At 41.6% G+C, this 22,882-nt stretch overlaps 3 protein-coding genes across 5 annotated transcripts; 2 read left to right on the top strand and 1 right to left on the bottom strand.

The window, feature by feature from the left end:
* The first annotated feature begins 195 nt into the window (after positions 1-195).
* Positions 196-4,688, top strand: aldh3b4 (aldehyde dehydrogenase 3 family, member B4). Of its 3 annotated transcripts, XM_079690398.1 has the most exons (11): positions 196-426; positions 1,185-1,287; positions 1,364-1,559; positions 1,671-1,781; positions 2,038-2,158; positions 2,498-2,583; positions 2,881-2,962; positions 3,045-3,434; positions 3,513-3,679; positions 3,765-3,864; positions 3,951-4,688. In XM_079690398.1, exons 2-11 carry the CDS (start codon positions 1,226-1,228, stop codon positions 4,148-4,150), a joined length of 1,515 nt encoding a protein of 504 aa, XP_079546524.1. In that variant the 5' UTR covers positions 196-426; positions 1,185-1,225; the 3' UTR covers positions 4,151-4,688. The 3 variants fall into 3 exon arrangements, with proteins under 3 accessions (XP_079546524.1, XP_079546525.1, XP_079546526.1); XM_079690399.1 differs by lacking the exon at positions 1,185-1,287; XM_079690400.1 differs by lacking the exons at positions 2,038-2,158; positions 2,498-2,583.
* On the bottom strand, positions 4,445-6,350 carry mmab (metabolism of cobalamin associated B). The gene is made up of 9 exons (XM_079690401.1): positions 6,191-6,350; positions 5,815-5,873; positions 5,614-5,707; positions 5,467-5,524; positions 5,299-5,371; positions 5,095-5,192; positions 4,939-5,003; positions 4,776-4,835; positions 4,445-4,693 (listed from the first exon to the last, which is right to left on the bottom strand). The coding sequence occupies exons 1-9, from the start codon at positions 6,292-6,294 to the stop codon at positions 4,609-4,611; spliced, it is 696 nt and encodes a 231-aa protein (XP_079546527.1). The 5' UTR covers positions 6,295-6,350; the 3' UTR covers positions 4,445-4,608.
* Positions 6,351-6,509: 159 nt separating this feature from the next.
* On the top strand, positions 6,510-13,958 carry mvk (mevalonate kinase). The gene is made up of 10 exons (XM_079686386.1): positions 6,510-6,856; positions 7,328-7,475; positions 7,743-7,887; positions 8,879-9,034; positions 9,672-9,775; positions 9,903-9,948; positions 10,116-10,206; positions 10,560-10,679; positions 10,893-11,046; positions 12,449-13,958. The coding sequence occupies exons 1-10, from the start codon at positions 6,779-6,781 to the stop codon at positions 12,598-12,600; spliced, it is 1,194 nt and encodes a 397-aa protein (XP_079542512.1). The 5' UTR covers positions 6,510-6,778; the 3' UTR covers positions 12,601-13,958.
* The last annotated feature ends 8,924 nt before the right edge of the window (positions 13,959-22,882 follow it).

Raw genomic sequence — 22,882 nt, 5'->3', positions numbered from 1 at the left:
CATTTGTTATATACATTATTTCCCTGTAATGTTACATATTGTATACTGCTATTATATAAATCATTCTCTTTAAAATCCTTACAATACAATGAGTGTCTTTTCCCCATCGAAGCATTGGCCGACAAAGTTTACATGTCATTAATTGGTTCATTGGAAATACCTGCTGAGGGCGGGACAATCTGCGCACGGGACAAAAGCCGTTGTTGACATGCTGGTGATTGACAGGAGGCTGTAGTGTTGAGCGTTTCCCAAAGATAAAATGTTCTTGTTTTCTATAATAGGATACATGGCGAGTTATGCGCATGTCTGACTCATACTGCTGCTGCTGTTAGAAGTATTTCCTCTAAGCTCCACCTGAACCTGCAGGGAAGTCACGAGCAGTCCGCAGATCCCCTCTCCCCACCGATGGTTCAAAGAGCTGCGAAGGTAACGTATAGAGCCAGTGGATGGGCTTTGTGCATCACCTGATTGAGGGTGAAGTTAGTTTCAGGTTGGAAATGAGCAAACACTCACTCGGATGCTTAACTTACTTTCTATCATCTCTCTTAACCACAGGACTTAAGGGACCATCAATAAACTACTATTTGAATGACAGAAAAAACATTGTTATTGTTAGTGCTAAATTCCCCATATAATGCCAAAACAAATTATTATTAAATTATAATATTAATAACATAATATATATATTCAATCATTATATTCAATTATTCTTCGTGACAAATCAAACAGACGTGTCATACTGCTTAGTCACTGGGTAACATGACATGGAATCTAGTACAAAAAATCAAGACCTTTCAAACAGCAACAAATATAAATAAAATAGAAGACACAAAATACAATTACTAAAAGTGAAATGATAAAATATATATGTCAAATCAATACACACAAAAAAACGTCAGCAATAAAAAGAAGGTGTGCCTCATAAGAGAGATTCATTAAAATGCTTTAAGCAGCATTTTCACCAGTATATTTTCAAGTTGGCAAACACATTGGTTTTGTGGCATAATAATTTTAATTGTTCATGATCCCCAAGTAAATCCCTGTAGTTAAGAGAGAGGGCTGGGGTGTTATATACTCTACTGTGGTACCAGATTGAACTTGTTAGGATTTCCACTATTTCTCCCTACCACTGGGGCTTTTACATAACATGTGCATTGGCTTAAATGCACACTCACTCTATTCAGAACAAAGGTCCAGCAGTGGAGAACTCTTGATTGGAATAAACATGAGTGGAAAAACAAGGGTGTGCTATTCGTGTCAAAGGAATGGCCGGTTAACATGCAGAAGGTATGGTAATAATGGATTGAAGATGTATTTGATTGCCCTGTGGTGATAAAAATGAGTTGCTTGGCTGCTGTTTCAGGACCAGGCTGGGGGAGCCCTGTTTGAAGACATACCCTCTGGAATGTGAGGGTCTCCTGAGAAGGGCGAGAGTCACCTTTCAAGCTGGACACACCCTGAAAGAGAGCTTCAGAGTGGCACAGCTGGAGGCCGTGGTGCGGATGCTGGAGGAACACGAGAGAGACTTTGTGGATGCTCTTGGAAAAGACCTTCATAAGGTGAGGGGTGAATAAGTCAACTCAAGTGAATATGCTTTCTTAAAACATCAGACTATGACGATGCAAATTGACATAACGGTCCAATTAGTGATGACTTGATTTTTCAACCAGCCAAGGTTTGAGGCAGTTGTGTCAGAACTTATTCTCGTCAAGAATGAGGCCCTGTATGCCATCAACAACCTTAAGAAGTGGATGCAGCCGCAGCATGTGGAAAGAAACCTGGTGAGACTATTGCCCTCTTTTTTTCCAAAATGTCTTCCAAATATTGGGATTATGAATGATTTACACAATCATTTTGGAGAGAACTTTTTGTCTCACTTCTACAAAGAAATGATTGTTCTGTTCTTCTGTGGCCACCAAGGCAGATTAAAACTTAAGCTGCCTTCACATTTTCACAAGAGTTAAGTGGGCTAATGTCTTTTTCACAAGAGTTCGGTTTCACCTGTGACCTAATTTTGAGCTCCTCTGACTGGTGTAGTCCACGACGTTAGACGAGTGTCTGATGGTCAGTGAGCCGCTGGGGGTTGTGTTTATCGTGGGGACCTGGTGCAGCCCTGTGGAAACGTGTCTGGTGCCTCTGGTAGGGGCCATCGCAGCAGGTACAGAGACTCAAGACACTCAGTTAATCAGTTTAAATGGCGTATCACTTTACACATTACATCACATTTCATTTAGCTGACGCTTTTATCCAAAGCTACTTACAATAAGTGCATTCGACCAAGAAGATACAAACTTGAAGAAAACAGAATCATATAAGTACATCAGGTTTCATAGAGCCAAAACATTTCAAGTGCTACTCAACTGGCTTTAGATAAGCCAGTCCTTTATTATTATATAAGTGCTTTGTTAGTAATTTTATTGCTCGAAGTGGAGTCGAAAGAGATGAGTTTTCAGTCTTACACACAGACCTTGTGATTTCATAATTCAAATTTGTGTAGGAAACTGTGCCATCATCAGCCCCTCTGAGTGCACCGCTCACACTGCAGAGCTCCTGCATCGCCTTATCCCCTTCTACTTGGACAATGTGAGTAATGGCCAGAAGGACAGCAGACCTTTTTTCTTTTGTTTCTCAAATATTCTAGTAAATGCTTATTGGTACTTTGATAAAATAGGTTTTGTATTTTCTTTAATTTGTTTGAGCATATTGACTTATTTGTATGAGTGCACCAAGAAGTAGGACAACTTTTGGTCTGATTCCAAAGATAATTAAATAACTCATTCATTCATTTCCACTGAATCTGCAGTTTTACCATTTATTGATTCAAATTAAGGAACCTACAATATAACATTTAATCTGATTTAAAAATCTTTTTTTCTCAAGGAATGCTTCCATGTGATTCTTGCAGGCACACGTGACTTTCCTGAAGTTGTGGAACTGAAATTTGACCATGTCTTCTTTACAGGTAAAACTTCAATATAAAACACTTTTGAGAGTATTTATTTGATGATTTTTGACATTAAATGTGTATGCTGGTCAATCCCTAGGAAACAGGTCGGAAGGAACCAGAATTGCTCAGGCTGCAGCTCGCACACTCACGCCTGTCACCCTCATCTTGGGTGGAAAGAACCCGTGTTATGTAGACCAAGACTGTGACATTGCCACCACGGCACAGCGCATCGCCTGGGCACGTTTTCACAATGCTGGGCAGAGCTTGGTGGCTCCTTTCTACATCTTGTGCCACACGACAGTCACAGCACGACTGGTGCAGGCCCTGAAGTGTTGCCTCACGCAGTTCTACGGGTCTGATCCCAGAGAGTCAAGCAGTTACGGCCGCATGGTCAATCTGGATATATTCAACCGTACGAAGAACATGCTGTGGAGATCTGGCAAGGTGGCGGTCGGTGGGCAAGTGATAGAAGCAGAAAAATATATTGGTAAGAATGATCTGTTTGGAATTCTTCAAAACAAAGCATTTCTTTAATGATCTTAACTTCTCTTAATTCTTTCTGAAGCCCCGACAATTTTGACAGAAGTAACGGAATCAGATCCCATCATGCAACAGGACATTTTTGGCCCAGTTCTTCCTGTTCTGACTGTGAACAATGTCGATGAAGCAATTGCCTTCATAAATAAGCAAGAGAAACCCCTCTGCGTGTATGCATATTCGAGGAACAGCAAGGTATGATTCAAGTTAAGACACTCTATTGACTGTAATATTGTGGTGTGAGTATTCTGATCATGTGTTGGACTTTCTGATAATGCAGGTCATCAGAAGATTAATGAGTGAGACTTCTAGTGGTAGCTTTTGCTCAAACGACAGCATCCTTCAGAGTCTGATGGTGGCTCTGCCTTTCGGTGGAGTTGGTAAGTCAATGACAGCATAGTATAAATAATGGCAAACATGGAATCATATTTCCTGTTAAATCAACTCTCAATCTTTTCTTTGACAGGTGCCAGTGGAATGGGTTCTTACCATGGCCGCTACAGCTTTGATACCTTCTCTCACAGGAAATCCTGCCTGCTAAGAAGCACACGGTTTGAGTGTGTAACCTATCTGCGTTATCCGCCCTATGAGGATCGCAATCTGTCTCTCATGACATGGGCCAGCACCCTGTCCCAGAAGAGCCAGGGATGGTGCCACATCCTGTGACTGTGTGGGAGGAGGATAATAACAGAGCCATGTTGGAAGAAGGCCACTCACTCCCCAAGTGCTGAACTGTTCTGACATGCAAATGTATTGTTAAAGTATTAAACATGGCTGAGAATGTGCTGGGGTAAAGCTACATCAGACAGAAAAAAGAGCAATCTACATAGTAGTTTTTCAATATCTGGCTAAACATAGTTTTAAAACCAACACAAGATACTGGCCAGTATTTAAAGGTGGTCTGCTTGAGTAACTGTACACCAACAAAATGTTTGGAAAATAAAAAAAATTGTCTGAAAGTTGAAGCCACTGAAGTTTATTACTGCTTATGTTCCCACATTATAATAATAAGAAAGTTGCATCAGGATAACAAACAATTAATCAATAAACTGTGAAATCTCTGCAACACCAACCATCCACAATAACAAAATAGATCTACGTCTGTTCCTCATGTGAGAACCTGGTTATTCAGGTCTTGTGTAGATAGTCTCCACACTGCCTTCTTTCATGGCTGCATATCTGGCCGCTGTGAACAGGTAGTCGCTCAATCTGAGGGAAAAATAAGCGATTTCTATTAGATGTGAAATACAGACATCATTTTCTCATATTCATTTTAAAGCACTGGACTGACCTGTTCAAAAACTTGGCCACATCTGGATCTGCCTCGCCTGATCGCACAATTGGAGCAACACTATAACAAGAAACAAAGATCTGTGAGAACCTTCTGTGCCAGAAAAGCAAGATATAGGGGGACATTTTGCGACAAACAGGGCAAGGAATATGCTGCAACCAACCTGCGTTCGGCTCTCCGACACACTGTCCGAGCCAAGTGCAATGCTGCGCTGCCCTTCCCTCCGGACTGTGACACAAAAAGCTCAGGTATCAGTGCAACAGGAAAACATTTACTCTCATGAGAACTCATTGTCTTACAGAGGCTCAGATGGGCTTACAGGTAAAATGAAGTTGGTCAGTGGTGGCAGTTCTTCAGTAAACGTATCAATCCAGGTCTCCAGGTCTGAAATTGGCTGAGCTGCAAATTTTGTTCTACCTTACAAAAACAGAACAGAAATAAATCAATTAAATCTTCAATCACATTAGACACATTTTAAAGTATTAGAAAAGCGAGTGCATATGTAACAGTTGTAAATACATACTTATGTGGCTTTCTCTTGCAGATGATTGAGGAGTGGCGATATTGGAGCCCACGTCTTGTAAAATGCACTGTATCTGCAATTAATGGAATAATACTCTCAGAAAATCTTATACACAGTTGCATGTCTGCAATGAAAAAAAGGTGATTGAATGCAATATGCTAATCAAACCTTGTCCAGCTGATATGTGAAGGTGTGACCTTTGTCAAGGCAAAATTCTCTAGCCAAGCTGTAATGTAAAATTAACATAACATGTTGACTCAGTGAGGCAGATTATAGAAAAAGTTAAATTTGACTGGTGAATAGTAGAAACTTTACCCTATAGCTGATGACAGCTCATCTGTATTTCCCAAGGCTTCAAAAATATGATCTTCCTTTGGCCTCCTTTCTCCTGTAAATGTGCTAGAGAAACCTTTTAGGGGGCAAAGAAAGAGTAAAAGAAGGAATGGATTCGTTTGAAAAAAAAAAACGTATTATCAAAGTTGTGTAACATGTTTTGATTCCTAGTTAAAAAACAACCTTTGTCTCCAGTTTTGGTGTATATTTTGGGTCCCCTGTTGCCTTCTTCAGTGGCATAACTGTAGGGAGAAAAGAAAATATGTATAAATACATTTGAAAAACACTTTATAGTGAAACATGTAACACGACAAAATGCATGTAGGCTACCCCTTTTGTTTCATAACAACGTATTTTGTTGTGTCCCCAGGTTTTTCAAGTCTCAATTTCAAACAAGAGTCCATGTAGATACACTTTGATAAATTGCCTTTCTTTGATAAGTATCTCTGTGTAGTAGCTGCCTAATGTTACTCAACACTCATAATTACAGTTACATAATACAACATGAGTAGATGAATACTTTGCACAACTACTTTGACAAAGAATAGGAATGTACTACCTTCTGCTTGAACACAATATGTTTCTTGTCTGAGGCTCGCGTAAGAACCTACATGTCCTTACAACACAACGGAGGTGAGCAGGTTTTATGATAAACGATGCCATGTTAATGCAAGAAGCTAACTGCTAAAGGTGAACGGTAGTGGGAAACTTGTTTTGTCCCTCTGTGGTGTCCGTAGTTTATGGGCGTTTCGTTTTCATCGTATGATTGGTCAACTCACCGTGTGGTTTGAACGCTGATTGGACAACATAATATATGTGCGGCAAGCTGCGGCGCTGATTGGATACTGGGAGCCGAACCCATGTTATTCCCTCCTTCTCTGAATCGGCTGTGCTTTTAACATGTTTTATCCATGCTGCTATGAAGCAAAGCACAGCAAAGCACGTTGCTGCATTTAGACTAAAGACAGCTTACTTAAACCCTCTGTATTCGTTGAGACTTCAGAGTTGTCATCTGCGTGCTGTTGCTTCAGAGGATCAACATCAGCTAGGTGACTGAGCTAGCTAATAATAACACTGTCAGTGACAAGTTGGGCTTAAAGCTGCCCAGTTCTGGACGCATTTCTTCACTCTGCAAGCTGTTACAGAAATGACAGTCAAAGACGTATTCGTGTCTGCTCCAGGGAAGGCGATCCTCCACGGAGAGCATGCAGTGGTGCACGGAAAGGTAAAGTACTGCTGAAAGAGATCAAATTCAATGTATGAGATACATCTGGGTTAGTCAGAGCAATGATGCCCTTCACAGGACCAACACTTTCTGTATATGGGCAGTCTAATGCAATAACAGTTGAAGGATCTCAGTTTAAATGCAATGTTGCTATCTTCCAGAAGCTTTCACTTATTTTATTTGTTTGTTCATTTTAAGTCTATTTTTTTATTTTTCCAATGATGTGCAATGCCTTGTTTTAACATGTTGCTGTGACCAACAATCTTCTTATCTTATGTTTATCTTATGTTATTAAACTGAATCTCTGCAATATGTAGACTATACTGTACAACAAATATCAACCCATCTTTGCACGAAAGATAACTACAATCATCCAATTAGCACCAATTTCCTGGAACATTACTTAAAATAATGTGCACTTAATTGTATAAATGTCATTAATTAACCCTGTATATCTCTGCTCTATTATAGGTGGCTCTTGCTGTGAGTTTGAACCTGAGGACATATTTACGGTTGAAAGGCACCACGACTGGCAACGTTTGCATCAACCTCCCAAATATCGACACTTTCCTCTGCTATGACCTTTCTGAACTGAAGCAGCTTATTCCTGCTTCCTGCGGTGAGGGACGGTGCAGCACTGGGGACCATTAACACCTACAAACATTGTTGTGCAGGCACAGTTTGGTGTGATTTCAGACTTTTCACAATGTCTAAAACTAGTCAAGTTTTTACTAATAAACAATGAACTCCAACACATATCATTATAAGAGTAGATGCCACAGCTTAAAATCAATATCAACTTACTATTGACCAGATGTGTATCATCCTTTCACATTACATTCTAGTGATTTTGATGATTGCTCTTTTTTGTACCTCATGTTAACAGGTAAGCGTGAGGAGGGGAAACCTCTGGATGCTGAACTTATGAGAAGACTGCGTGAATTTATCGGTGTCGCCAATGGAAACTTGGACACTTGCAACATGGCCACCCTATCCTTCCTCTACATTTACATCTCACTGTTCGGATCAAGGTGAGATAGTTCTTCTCAGCATTTGTTCCTTTTGTTTTTGCATCTGGTTGGCTAAGATGGCCACAAAGATCCAATTACCCATTTCACATATTCTGCACATTATAGAAAACCAATAGACTTTACATAAAAAATAGATTTAGTCACTCTGGAATACCAGGGTTCTGAAGCTTCGAGTTTGTCAGTCTAGCCGTTACCATCTTAGTTTTTTGTGACCATAAGTGACAATATTTTAACTAGAGGGTGGAGCTGAGTAAAACTGACCGCTAACCAACTTTTTACTGCTAACTTTTATGAACTGTAAATGCAAATACAGAGATGAGAAATAACACAGACAACACCCAAACCAGATAATAGCAACATGTCAGTCACAAGGTAGCCTCACCCTAAAGCATACCTAGATATACTAGAATTAATTTTCAGTGCCTCTTAAAAACATCCTTCCACTTTTTCAGACAGACAGACAGACAGACAGACAGACAGACAGACAGACAGACAGACAGACAGACAGACAGTTTTAGCGTCTCAAGCAGCTGCTAGGACAGAAAATGCTTAGGAACATTAGAGCTGCAGGTTGTGGAGAGGTTTAATCTATGATGACACCGTGCTTCAGTGTCTCAGAGAGGGGATGCTTTCTGACAGGACGGTCACTAATGAGAGTCTGGCACTGGGCCAAACTGCAGCCTTTAACAAGCCGGGATCTTTTTTTCCTCGAGAGAAGAGCCGGACAATTAGTTGAGATTCTCCTATCTGCCCAAAAGCAGCTACCCTGAAAGTCATTGACAGCATTGTCAAGCAATACTCTGGTGAATACAGTATAGTAGAGTATGGATTCCATACAATTAAACACTACTTCTAGTTATGTTTACTGTGATATATGTTACATTACTTTACTTAATCATAGTTACAGTATCTTAGTGTTTTACTTTGAGTTAGGCAGTATAGCCCTCACCATCTTAAAAACGGAGGCTCATTATTCATGTTATTTCCTCAGTGAGCTGCCCAGCCTGACGGTGTCCGTGTGGTCGGAGCTGCCCACCGGAGCGGGCCTGGGGTCCAGTGCTGCCTACTCTGTGTGTTTGGCTTCAGCTCTGCTCTGTGCAAGTGGAGCCATCCCTGCTCCCCTCAAAGAGTCGGATCAAAGTGCAAGGTAACAACGCTATATTAAAGGAATGTCTCTATGATAAGCTGTGTATGCAGTTTTTGTAGGCACATCTTTTTAGGCCTGATGAATAGGATCTAACAACCTAAGTAATGTGGTTTGAAGCTTACAGAGAATGAAAGACCTTGAATGAAAACGTTATATTTCTTTAAAAGCTAAACTACTTCATGGTTTGGAGTAAACACAACAGCATGAATGCCTGTATAGTGTATTGCAATCCCAAACAGTGTCACCATTAGTAACTTGAATTACGTTTTTAGGACCTGGTTTCTTTTTCTCAGAGCTGCCCGCATGAAAGCCCTTTTAACTAAGATCTGTATGAACTGTTAAAACAAATGAGAGATATAGTATGTCAACTTTACTCCGATTGTGTCTCCATTGTTGTTGTTTTTAGTTTTTGTATTGTACTATGTTGTAAGGTGTTAATACCATTTAATACCGACTAAAAATATAACATTTGAAATAGATTAATCACAAACAGCATCTGTTTAACTCATCCATTACACATCCATACCTAGAGTATTTACCCATGTATGGCTCTGAGATAAAGAGGTAGTTAAAGATTTGGTTTTTGAGGGTCTGTTAGTATGCAAAGCTTTTTCTTTTAATTTACAACTAATTACAGGTGGTGTCAGGAGGACCTGGAGCAGATCAACAGCTGGGCTTTCCAGGGCGAGATGATCATCCATGGTAATCCTTCAGGAGTAGACAACGCTGTAGGAACCTGGGGTGAGGCATTCAATTATCTGGCATAGTACATATGGTGCTATACTTCCCTTTGTCTTTAATGGAACCACCACTGCTTATTATCATTTGATGATTATCTTTTTAATGAATTTGATTTCCCTGAATGTAGGTGGCATGCTGAGATTCTTGGCCGGGAAGATAATACCACTGAGCAGGTAATGAACCTGATTAACACTTTTTAATTTGATTTCATTTAAAAAAGAGAGTACACAGTGAGTTAATAACAAGCATAGTGTGAAAACACAAATATTGTCCGGGTAGAATTAGTTCACCAGAATAATACGTGTGTTTGACCTTTCTGATCTGTCTGCTTTACTTCCAGGGTGCCGTTGTTAAGAATCCTGCTCACTAACACCAAAGTACCACGTAGCACCAAGGTACTTGTTGCCGGGGTGAAGGACAAGATTAACAAGGTACTAAATGGTTTCTTCCTCCCCCGCGTGTTACTTGCCGACACTGTAATTAATATAATAGGTGGTGCTTTTGCATAGCAGATACTCCGGAGCCTGGCGTTGAGTGCCTTCATCAAATATTGAAATTAAACTCTTAGCCAGCGCCCCTGTGTGCTGTTGCCTTGGTGACACCAGCATATCTGCCTCCGACATAGATCGGCCTGGTTGGTCTTGTGGCAGTGTTGTGATCATGCCGGAGAAAAACCACAATCAACGCTGCCATTTCACATTCTTTTGTTTAGAACCAACTAGAATCATGTGAACCAAGACACTTGTGATGTTGATCTGCCGTATTTCTGTTTTCCTCCTCCTAGTTTCCCTCCATCATGACCCCGGTGCTTGACTCAGTTGATGCCATTTCCTGCACTTGTGAGAAAGTCCTCTCAGAGATGACCTGCGAGCCCATCACTGGAGAGCACTATAATATTCTAGAGGTAAAAAAATATGAATACATTGTGGAAAGCATCTTGCATCATAAACAAGTCATTCAGGCCTAACATAGGATTTAAAAATGAATCAAATAGAATATCATTTTCTGTTTTGAATGGTAATCATCCTAATCCAGAGAGCCTATATTCACACCCACATGACTAATCCTCTGCTGACAGCAACAGGTTCTAACAACAGCTGTGTCCTATCATCTATAGGAGCTCATTGACATTAACCAGCACCATCTGAATGTGATGGGCGTGGGACACCCCTCCCTGGACACACTGTGCCAGGTCACATTGACCAAAGGGCTCCACAGCAAGCTCACCGGCGCGGGGGGAGGGGGCTGCGGCATCACCCTTCTGAGACCAGGTACTGTACACATACCGCTTCACTGTGTATGTCACAACTGTGTGCACTTTAAGAGATCGCAAAGATTAGAAAAACTTGATAAAAATGCAGTCCAATCACTAAAGAAGTTATATAAACAAACACATTTTTGGGTCTTCTAAAGCAGAAAAAGGTCATTTAAAAGATGTTATACGTTTTTTAAAAGAAGTGGAGAAAGGTCTCAGTTACTCTTACACTGACTGACATAACTTACTCAGTTTAAAGTGGACCTATCATGCTATATTTGAAAAGTATAATGTAGGGCCATACCTATATAAAACATGTCTGTGAAGTTTTTTTTTCAAAATACCAAACAGTTCACCCATTGTAGCCATCCCTCATACTGCTCAAACCCCTCTTTTGCAGCCCTGTTAGAGAAACGCAGATTTTGGGTGCTTAGCTTGAAAGAAATAAACAAGAGGAGGCGGAGCTAATGTCTGATCAGAATTCTACCGGAGATAAAGTTCAATTCGGTTGTGATAAAACGCCATCCTGTTTAAACCACGTCAAGGATTATTTCTGAAATAGTATGGAGCTCAAATGCTTTTTCTCTTGCGGGTTTATCACAAGGTGAGTTCACCTATTTTCTACATCCTCGATTTAATTTGTCCTTTAATTAAATGAATCTAATAAAGGTAGTTTGATAAGCCAGACTGTCGGACTGCTGATGACGACAAATATTCCTTGAACGCTGCCTCGTTCCTCCTCTCTGAAACAACAAACTGGGTGGAAGGAAATGAGAAGGCTTCATTTGAGGCTTCTTTGTTCTGTGGGAACTACTGTGGAATAAGCTATAAGGACACTTTGTATCATCCTCTCTTTGACAAAACAAACAGAACCTGTGAGTTCAGTCTTTGTTTATGCCTGCAGCCTGTAGCAGAATAAATGTTCCAACTCCTCTAAATAGTTTTCCAAATGCTCATTATTTGTTTTCTTAGCAATCAGTGTGAATTGCAGCTATTTTCAAATAGATTGCCTGGTTTCTGTCTTCTCTAATGTTCTCTGAGAGTGTTTATATTAAAGCTTTCAGGAAACGGGCACTAATTCAAGTCATTTTATCATCATGTTTTAGCTGCTCCTGCATCTAAGGCTCTAAGTTAAGCCCGTGGTTAGCATAAGTATTACCGTGAAGTACACTTTGGACCATTTCCATCCAACACTCAGCAGGAGAGTGCTTATTATCCTTCATCCTTGAGATCCTTGACTTTAGCTTTCAGTGGCAAAGACTTTGCACGTGTGTCCCTGAAAGCACCACTGTATCCATTTTATTCATGTACATTGAAACAACAACACATCTATCTCTAGCTTGTAAACTCTTTTTATTTTAATGTTTTCACCATAGCCCATACTTTTCTGACTTTATTATGACTTGTTTGTTTTGTAGAGACGGACTCCTCTGTTGTCCAGACTACAGTGCAGGACTTGAAAGACTGCGGCTTTGACTGCTGGGAGACGAGTATTGGCGGGCCGGGGGTCCAGCAGCACTCTCCGCTCTCTGTTAAGGAGGAAGTTCTGGAGATTTTAAACCGTTACTGAGACGGGTGCTTAACAAGAGGACAGTTTGTCTTTTACGGTGTTTACCTAAAGAACTGAGGTATGCTCAACTCATGAACTGAGCCCAATGGACCAAGGAACATTTCACACTGAAGGAGACGGAAAGGGCCTCCTACATTTTCTTGTTGGAAGACTAACTGTTTTGAAACTAACAGCAAAAGCTGCTGTGTCTCTAACGAATTACTGATATTAATTTTAAACTGTGTGAAAATGACTAAATGGTACAATGTATTGTGTGTGTAGCGCTTTGTCCACAAGATGGCATCGGAGTTGCACCGATGCTTTTTCTATGCAACCGGAGTTATGGTAAGGGCATCTGATACGTTGATTAATGTCTAAGTGAAGCGCTGGCAGGATTCATTTATATTTTAATCAAAATGTTCAACAAAGTACGACCAACATACCTTAATGGATAAGATGATTGTCATTAATTGCTCGATGTTTGCATTTTACCATGCACTGTTGTTGGATAACAGCTGGAAGGAAAGTAGTCACTTTACAGAAATTATGATGAAGTTTGATAAATAGATTTCTGATTATTCAACAAAACTTAATGATTATTATTCAGGTTTCTCAACAGGCTTTGATATTTCTCTGGATTATAAACAATGATGGTGAGACCAGGAAATACTCACATCCTAGCTATACTCTAAGGCAGGGGTGTCAAACTCAAGGCCCGGGGGCCAAATCCAGCCCGCGACTTCATTTTATGTGGCCCCACAAGAGCTTGCAAAGAATATAATATGTTACATGGTGATTTACAGAAGCACGTTGCCCATACATGGAGCGCAATGCATAAAAGATTTGCCTTTTTTTTGAAAATGTCACTTTTTTTCCCAATTGTCACCTTTTTTATTTTGCTTTTCTTTTAAAATCATTTTGTGACATTCTCACTGAAGAAACTTGCAATTATTTTCCCCAGAGTTCTGCTTTCAGACCTAGTTAATTATGAAGTTATTACCCTATCCGATAATAATCCAATGCAGAGGCAATCATGTAATATAATACATTATTTTATATATATTAAATATTTATCTATGTATTTTTATATAGTCTTAAAGTTACAACCGGCCCTTTGAGTGCAGCCATAATGCGAATGTGGCCGTGATGAAATTGAGTTTGACACCCCTGCTCTAAGGAGTACTTATAATATAATATGTAAAGCTTTCGCAGTCATACATTATTATTAAGACAGATGCATGCTGCTATAAATCACGTTTTTATCATTTTTATTTTTAACATAAATTATTTGAATAGTTATACTTAACTTGCCTTTGTGATTTATTCATATTAAATCTGAAGAAAGATAAATATTTGTTAGAGATTGGTGTTTTTTTCAATCTCAAAATAAGGTATGCCATATGCTGTTTGTGTCTGCAGTTAGAAACCAGCTAGCTGTTTCATACGGCTAATAGAGGATGGGGAGAGGGGAACAGCAGGAGTGTGTGGCCTCTCTGGAGCCTCTGGATTAGCACCACTATAATGTGAATCAACAACAACCAGCGTCCTTCTGTGAGTCACACATTAGTACACACACACACACACACACACACACACACACACACACACACACACACACACACACACACACACACACACACACACACACACACACACACACACACACACACACACACACACACACACACACACACCAGCTTTTCCAAATGTCCTCCTCACTTAATTGCTCTGCCTCCTAAGCATTAAGAAGTGTTCTGCAGATGCTGCAGACACAGACGAAGGATCTGTTCAGAATATCCCCTGATTTGAAGGAAAGGTCATGGAGGGATTTAGTTGAGTTTGAATATCCATTTCATTTACTATTTTTTAAATGTCAGGAAGATTGAGTAGTACGTTTCTGGCAGTGTACGTGAATCCACAACATTTGTCACCCTCCCTCCTTTTCCGCCTGGCGCCCCCTCTGTCCTCTTGAATTGTGTCATCTTTATGTCAGGGCAGCCCCCCGCCAGTGCGCCACACAGTTGCCCCTAACCCCTGCTGGAATTTAATTACCACTGCGCTTTTCAATTGAAATGGCATTGACGAGGGGGGACAAGAGGGAGACAACAGAGCCTGTTTCATTTGAAGCCCCTCTCCTTTCTTTTCCGTCTCATTCTCTCTTACTCCTTTTACCCCTGCGAGGCACAGATGGTATTTTTTTTTATCAATGTCAGCGCCTGCTTCTTTCTGCTCTGATGAATAGAATCTAAAGAGGCCCTGAGATTATTTCAGATAACAGAGGGACTGAGGAAAGGGGGTCAAGGATAGAGGGAGAATGTCAGAATGATAGAGATGCCGTCCCAGCAGCGAGGAAGTAGACGTACAAATCATTTAACATTTAACGTTTAGGGAGTTTTGTTAAATGTGAATTTGCTGCGTGGTCATGCTCACTGTGGCATATTCCCTCTGGTCTCTCAGTGGACTGGTGAGATGCTTGTCAGGAGACATTAAGTTTGAGCGCAGAATTAGACCTGACTGACAAGATATCATGTTGCTGTTGGCCACTGGTTTGACTAAAAGGGACCCTGTGTTTGACTTCCTATAGTGAGGATTAACATAGAGAGGCCTCTGGATCACAGTGTGTTGCCGGTTATTATGTTGGAAATTAATTGTTCGTGTGTATATTGTAATTTATGTCATGATATTTTGTGTCAAAAGGGGATGTTGAATTGGCCTCAGCAGGGAAGATTTGTGGGATCATCGTCTCCGAGCATTCATATCGGCAGCATCAACCCCATGAGCTCAGTCATGATGGGCTGTATGATCCTCTTGGGGGAGTTTGCCCTTTGGGTAAGTGGAGGGTGGCGGGCAGTGTTAGTAGCAGGGGTCCTTTTAAGACAGCAGGGTACAACTGTGCTGTCAAAGGTTTATTTTTTAAGGAGGAACATTGAATCCTACCAAAGTAATGCCGATCCCTCCTCTGAGGATCATGAATGAACAGAATGGTACAGGTATCCACCAAAGGAAGGTCTTGAAACAATTAACCGGATTTAATGTGACAGAATTATTCTTTTTATTTTTATTCTTTTACTTTTAGTCATCTTGTGACCTTTCAGTTTTATTTTTGCATCTCTTTGTGGGGCCCTGACCCCCAGATATGTGAGGTTTCCACCTGGAGTCAGTGTTTTGTCTAGAGCTGGTCTTCACTCATGTTTACTTAATGGGCCCACACAGTGTATAGAGCTGCTTGAGCTGTGTTATTATAAACATCTGAAACACATGACTCCCAGCCCACGTCCCGTTTTCCATTATGGAATTGTATCATGTCATTGTATCGATCCTGAAATTGATTCTGTGAAGTCGAGGGCACCTGCAACACATTCTGTCATCCCTCAGTGCCAAGAGAGCTCTTGTTTAATTGCAGGCTAAGGCGCTGTTTTTTCTTGTTGCCTTTGAAAAGCCTCATTGATTTTTATACCTCCCTTCATCCTTGCTGTGCTCCGTTTTTAAGAGCAAATCCCGAAGTTGCCCAGAATGTAAAAGTATGAAACCTGTCAGCGCTTTTTACAAGCTTTCCAGGTGCAATCTATATATGTTAACACCGAAGTAAAAAAAAGTCAGGGTTCTGTGCTTCTACATTTCTTTTTGAACAGGATAAGGAAAAAGAGAGATGGTGTTACATTGTGCCTGTCTCTATGGGATGGGAAGGAAACGTCTGTCTCTGCCTGTTTTAATTGTTAAAATAATGAGAAAAAGTTACGTCTTCTTTTCTTTAAGTATAAATCAGATGCAAAGCAGCATTTTTATAATTAAAAGATAAATGTTAAATCCATTTAATTAATTTGTCTTTGATGTGAATGAATGTATGGCTCCTGTAAAGGAAATACATGATCATTTGAGAATACATTGCAGTTATTAATCTGATGCCCGTAATCCAAACAGGATTGTAATTTTCTTTGCCAGGCTTTAACTGCAGTTTAGAAACTGGCACATACAGTATATTCAGTGCATTAGGGGTCTATATAGAACAAAAACATCCTAAATGAAATTTGTTTTGAATTAATTTGAGAAGCAGCTTATTTTACATTCGTACTCTGAACTTGCTTTGAATTAGAAATAGGTTTTCATCATTTCTCTGGGATTGCAGCCAATATATTAGATTCATTTTTTTTCTCTCAGGGAGGAGGATGATCTCAAAATGTTATCGCATGACACCCGGTGATTGATGGACCATTACAATGTCAGCCAGATGTACTTAAAACCACAGCTTTTAGGTTGATAAATGACTGCGCAAATGGATACATAAAGCTGTTAGAAACAAATATTCCCATCTACAGCGATCTGCAGTCGGATAGTAATGGATGTTCTGCTTGTCTGTCTGTCTCCCCGCTTGTTTCTTTCTGCACATTTTCTGCTCTTAGTGTATATCTCGACCACTGCAGTCATGTAATTACAATAGGACAGGTAGGAGTGTTCATATTTCATCTGCTTGCATTCACGATAACATCTAATAATCCGAAAGCGTTGCAAAATTGGTGTCTCGTTGCTCATGCATTATGAATGAGTCACTGATTGCTTTTTTGCATAGATTAGCAATCATTTCACAGAAATCTTTCATATAAAGATGTGCGAGGAGGGTTCTATCTCTTTTTCTGAAGAGTTGAGGTGGCACATCCCGCCGCTTGTTAAGATAAGACCGATCAGGTGATGCCACTTCTCCCCCTTGCCCCTCTGCTTCTTCTCTTGCTCTCTGATTTATTTCTCTATGCATATCATCATGGGGGTGGGGGATAAGTGTAATTTTCAGCCCACTTTGCCACTGATTGCTCACTTAGTGAATATATTCAGAATCTGCAGTGTTATTGTGTTTGGAGCAAAGTGGCTAAGTACCCCTGATATTCTTTTGCATCAAAGTAAACATTTTTACCATAGTCATGACCGAAAGAACGAGATCGCGGGTACAAGCGGCCGAGATGGGTTTTCTCCGCAGGGTGGCTGGTGTCTCTCTTAGGGATAAGGTGAGAAGTTCGGTCATCCGGGAGGAACTCGGAGTTGAACCGCTCCTCCTTCGCGTCGAAAGGAGCCAGTTGAGGTGGTTCGGGCACCTAGTTAGGATGCCACCTGGGCTCCTCCCTAGGGAGGTGTTCCAGGCACGTCCAGCTGGGAAGAGACCAAGGGGTAGACCTAGGACCAGGTGGAGGGATTATATCTCTTCGCTGGCCTGGGAGGGCCTTGGGATCCCCCAGTCAGAGCTGGTTGATGTGGCCAGGGAAAAGAAAGTTTGGGGCTCTCTGCTGGAACTGCTACCTCCGCGACCCGACCACGGATAAGCGGGAGAAGATGGATGGATGGATGGATGGATGGATGGATTTTAGGCTCCAGAAGTGCAACGAGAGAAGCAAATCTTCTTCAAAGCTCTAAAATCGTGCCCCCTGCTTTTGGTTTTCAGTGACGTCTGGTCGTGCTCACTTGTAGTTTTAGATCGTCATAGCATGTAAGGAGCTCATATGGTCTAGTGGTTAGGAAAATCGTCTGGTGACCAGGTACAGGGTGAAGTCCCCGGTGAGGTTTACATACCACTTTTGCTTCCTGCCAGGCAAATAACCTGTTTCAAATGGTACACAACGTCCAGTCAAATTCAAGTCAATTATGTTTATGTGCAAGTAATGAGAGTTGTAAACAGTTTAAGCATTTCAAAGTTCCTGAGAGCAGCGTGTAGACTTGACATGAAACAGAGTTAAACTTCAAATGAAGGCTTTATTATAACTTTTAATTAAGCTTTTTGTTTGATGCTTTAATGTGTGCGGACTTGGATTTTAGCTCTGCCTTGTTGTTGATTGAATAACGCAGGAAAAGTGTCAAGCAGTACGAGTGTGCTTGAGGTGTGCGGACGTGTGGATGCCTGCGTTGTGTCTCCCATCGTAACCCCTGGCCTTTGCCCTTCTCCCCCGCATGGGCAGACTCCCAGCCAAGGCCCTGTGGAGGTTGGTGCCCTCTGCCTGACAGCCTGTCACTGCTAGGGTGGGGATTTTTTTCTGGAGGAGATGGTGTCTGATTGGGAGCAGTGTGTGAATAGCCCTGTCACACTCGATAAGCCAGCAAGACGACCTGTGACGGGGACATATGGCATGTTTGACAGGGAGAGAGGGTGCGAATCGCACTGAATGATAAAATGGTGTTTTTCCCCCTTCGGCAATGTCATGCTTTCAGGCAAGCGTGTGGACCATCGCTCACTCAAGCGGCTGACTCCGGCCTCCTTGTGACATCTCCTTCAAGGTCCTGGGTTTCTCTGCCTCGCGCCTGGCCAATTCTGACACTGCGAGACTGTGCTGCTCACAGCTGCTACGTTAGCTTGTCGATGTTGGGAACATAATTGGATATCAGTTTAGTTTAGCGATGCAGACTGGGAAATTCCTCTAAGAGCCTGTTTGTCAGAACTGCTCTTAAAGCGCTCTGGCACTGTAGCCCTTCCTCCTGTCTCTTTTCCGACTGTCACACGCCTCACACTGTTGATTAATACACACACAGTCCCATCAGACAACTCTAATTAATTAGTTCAATCTCCTAAGGAACCTGATTTGTTTAAAGGGCCATGAAAAACTGAAGAAATGAGAGGAAAGAAAAAGAAGGAAGGAGACAAACCGGCTTGGATTTAAGTGTGTCGGGGAAATTATTGAGTTGAACTGCGCGCCTCTCATGCGTACTGTCAGCCGCGTCTTGACTTCTGGTGTTGCGGCCTCAACTCCTATCCTGTCAAGTGTCACATTGTCTGTGTTTGTGGCCGTGACAGACAGCCCAGGTGTCACACTCAGGCTTCAGTGCACCATCAGGCACCTCTGCTCTGGTCCCCAGTGGCTCACAGTCAGAGAGACGGCACAGTCCAATAACCCCTCTCAAACCCGGCATGTCTCGCTCCCCGGGGAATCCCCTGTAGAGTTCACTCTCTGTCCATTGGGCCAGAACTTAGAAACTCCAACGCCAACGGTCACATGATCTTGCTTTCACTCTGAATGCTGATCATAGCACTTATACGGCTACAGTGCAACTGCCTTGATTAGCACTACTTCTGATGCTTTTTTCTTTAAGCTGAATGTCTCATCTAGTGTAGAGTTCTATGGGAGTGCAGTATTTCAGCATATAATGGTTACATTTTAGAAATATCTGTAGTTTAAATGACTGATTCAGTGTAAAGTTTGATAAAGTGTCTGGTCACATGTAATCATGGTGGTAGGTAGTTATGTATATTTTGCTTTAATCAATTACTTCACTTTCCATTTTCTGCTACACTAAAGGCCTACTTATAGGACAAACACTTTACTTTTAAGTGAGAAGTTAAAATTGGTAACTTGAGGTTTTTTTCTTCTGAAATTGAATATTTCTCACAATATCTTGTTGCTAAATTTGACATGATACATTTACTACAGCATAAATTAAAAATATTTATAATGACGTTGTGATTTTATTTCTCAGCTCTTTGGTGATCTAGGGAGAGCAAATCCTTGTTGGAAACGTGTGTTTCTGACTTAATAACATTGTAATGATTGGTTATTTTTGGTTGATTGATTACTTTGTCCTTTGTATTGATAATACCTCTGGCTACCTGTGTGTTTACATATGTTTAGAAACAGTGTATAATTCAGTCCCCATTCGTCCTTCAGTCCTTGCATATCTATAAATTGTGTTGACATTTTCCCATTTCTCAGCGCTGCTGTCCATGTCTGTGTGAGCACTTTGTGACAGCTGCTGTTACGCTGGACGCAGTTTCAAGCTGAGCAGAGATAGGCCAGGACCTTCACTCATTGACCCCACATCAGATTTTTTTGTTGTTCTGGATTCCATCAATAAGGCTTGAGTGGCAGGCTATCTTCTCATACAGCCGCCCTGTCGAATGCTCAAGTAGACTCGGCCTTGCAGCGAGAGATGACCTCAGTGCTGCCATCGTCCTGCTGTAGTGCCATCAGGAGATAAGAAGGGGTTTCCATCATAATAATAATAATAATAATAATAATAGATTTAATTTGTTAGCGTTTTTACAGGTGCTCAAAGACGCTTTACAGATAATAGTGAAGAAAGAAAGAAAAGAGAAGAAAGGAACAACAAATAAATATATAGTTAAAGTTAAAGTCAAATAATACAAAAAACAATCACACATGAAAAGCCAGATTGAAGAGGTGAGTTTTTTGAAGGTGGTGAGGTCGGTGCAGTCTCTGATGAGTTGTGGGAGTGAGTTCCAGAGGGAGGGGGCAGCGACGGAGAAGGCTCTGTCCCCCCAGGTCCGGTGATTGGTGCGGGTGGGGATGGATAGGAGGTTGGCTTCTGATGAGAGGAGGCAGCGGGAAGGGGTGTGGTGGTGCAGCAGGTCTGTGAGGTAGGGGGGGGGGGCCTGGTTGTTGAGGGCTTTGTGAGTAATGAGGAGGACTTTGAAGTGGATTCTTTGACGGACGGGGAGCCAGTGGAGGTTCTGGAGGATGGGAGTGATGTGGTCTCGGGAGCGGGTGTGGGTGAGGAGGCGGGCAGCAGAGTTCTGGATATGTTGGAGTTTATTGAGGAGGTTGGATGGTAGGCCATAGAGGATGCTATTGCAGTAGTCGAGTCGTGAAGTGATGAATGCATGATCATCATCCGCTGAACATTAGGTGTGTGATTATTGTTTTTGAATCAGCTTGAAGGGTCCTTGCTCGTTGTAGAATTGTGGTCAACTAGCCATTTTAAGGATTTTGAAATGTTTTCCTTTATGCATTTCCACAGGGATTATAGGGATAACCGTCAATGCAACAATGTTCATAAATATGCATTGGGCATTGTAAAACACTAGAAACACAAAAGTGGCCATTTTGCGTGATTGCATTCACTAACAGGAGCAACTACAAATGTGACTATATTCATTTTGTATCCTTCACTTCCATATAAGGAAGTGCTAATGAGCAGAAATAAACCAAAACCCATCCAACACAAGAACAGATGTAATAATAACCTTTCTTTAGCAATCATGTATTACATCCATTCCAGGAATCTAGTGATTACTCTTCTCTGCCTGCACTGCTTTTCATGTACTTGTGATCTTTTCCATTAGACCACTGACCATAACCACCGAGGATAAATGCTGAAGTATTTAGTCCTCATCTGTAGTCATGAGGGCATCAGCACTGATGAGCATGGTCAGGGTCAGAGCACTTAACTCTCCAAAGGAGGACCAATACTTGTAATCACATAATATGTATGATCTCTCATTCAAGTGGAGCTGACATCCTGCAAATGCAAATGCTTTCATGGAGCTGTGAGAGTTTGGCTCTCTGCATACTCGGTATAATGTACTGTATATACCCATTATGTAAAGCATGCCAAATGTAGGCTGTAATGCTCAAGTTGCAAGGATCATTGACAAAAAATATTGACCTTTATTTTTCTGTGTACGGCCAATGATGTGCATTTCGTCTATGTTCTGCAGTTAAGAGATTGATCCTGAGGGCATGAAGCAGGAGCTGCAGCCCTGTCTCTCCCCCTCTGTCATTACGAACAACATCTTGTGTTAGATTATAGGGGGACCCATCGTGCCATTGAACTAGTCTGCCTGATTAATAAAAGGCAGCTAATTTCAGTGCAGGAAGGCAACACTCCAAAATGGCTCCTAATTACACATTAGGAGTGTGAAAGGCTCCTGCTGCTTTGGCCTCGATCCTCCTCCCAACCCGCAAACCCCCCCCCCCATGTGCTGGCCCACGAGCACATTAACGCCGCTCCCAGGAGTGGCTAATTCCAGCCAACCCGACGGCACAATCAGTGGCAGATGTCAGGAATCGAAGATGATGAATTATGAATATCCCGGAGATGTGGATAGGATACCAGCATTAGGGGGGAAAAAGATTCCTTTTTTTCCATGCCATTTTGGGCAGCCAAATAAGCAGACAGATTCTGGAGGAGTGTGCAGTGGTTGGAGTGATTGATTTCTATTCGTCATTTTAAATGGGGTCCGACGGAAATTGGATGTTTTAGTGAAGTCGTCAAGGACTTTATGAGTTGGAGGGGCTGTCTGGCAGTACAGGGACTGTGCCTGACTGTGATAGCAGTAATGACTTCCTCTCCTTCCTCCCCTGGGTGGTCAACTCAAGGGCTCAGGCAGCTGGAAATGATGTCCCAGAGAGGGCAACATGAACCTCTCAGTGCACAGCGTTTGCATGGCGACATGATTACAGCTGAAAATGGAGGAGATGTGGTGAGGGTCTCGCTGGGGGTGGAAGGTGGCGACAGTACCAGCTGCAGAGAAGAGGAGAGGAAATGGAGAGCAGTTGTTTTTGTTGCCATTGAGCCACATCCACAGAGGCAT

Source organism: Notothenia rossii (assembly GCF_949606895.1).
Source record: "Notothenia rossii genome assembly, chromosome: 6".
NCBI classification, from domain to species: domain Eukaryota; kingdom Metazoa; phylum Chordata; class Actinopteri; order Perciformes; family Nototheniidae; genus Notothenia; species Notothenia rossii.
Note: the sequence above shows the minus strand (reverse complement) of the source record. Positions and strands in the feature narration are given on the sequence as shown.

Excerpts from the sequence above, each read along its gene's own strand:
- aldh3b4 (XM_079690398.1), top strand. The coding sequence starts at position 1,226 with ATGAGTGGAAAAACAAGGGTGTGCTATTCGTGTCAAAGGAATGGCCGG. Across the intron at positions 1,560-1,670 it reads TTGGAAAAGACCTTCATAAG|CCAAGGTTTGAGGCAGTTGT; the intron begins GTGAGGGGTGAA and ends TTTTTCAACCAG. Across the intron at positions 1,782-2,037 it reads AGCATGTGGAAAGAAACCTG|TCCACGACGTTAGACGAGTG; the intron begins GTGAGACTATTG and ends TGACTGGTGTAG.
- mmab (XM_079690401.1), bottom strand. The coding sequence starts at position 6,294 with ATGGCATCGTTTATCATAAAACCTGCTCACCTCCGTTGTGTTGTAAGG. Across the intron at positions 5,874-6,190 it reads ATATTGTGTTCAAGCAGAAG|TTATGCCACTGAAGAAGGCA; the intron begins GTAGTACATTCC and ends TTCTCCCTACAG. Across the intron at positions 5,193-5,298 it reads TGCAAGAGAAAGCCACATAA|GTAGAACAAAATTTGCAGCT; the intron begins GTATGTATTTAC and ends TGTTTTTGTAAG.
- mvk (XM_079686386.1), top strand. The coding sequence starts at position 6,779 with ATGACAGTCAAAGACGTATTCGTGTCTGCTCCAGGGAAGGCGATCCTC. Across the intron at positions 7,888-8,878 it reads ATCTCACTGTTCGGATCAAG|TGAGCTGCCCAGCCTGACGG; the intron begins GTGAGATAGTTC and ends TTATTTCCTCAG. Across the intron at positions 10,680-10,892 it reads AGCACTATAATATTCTAGAG|GAGCTCATTGACATTAACCA; the intron begins GTAAAAAAATAT and ends TATCATCTATAG.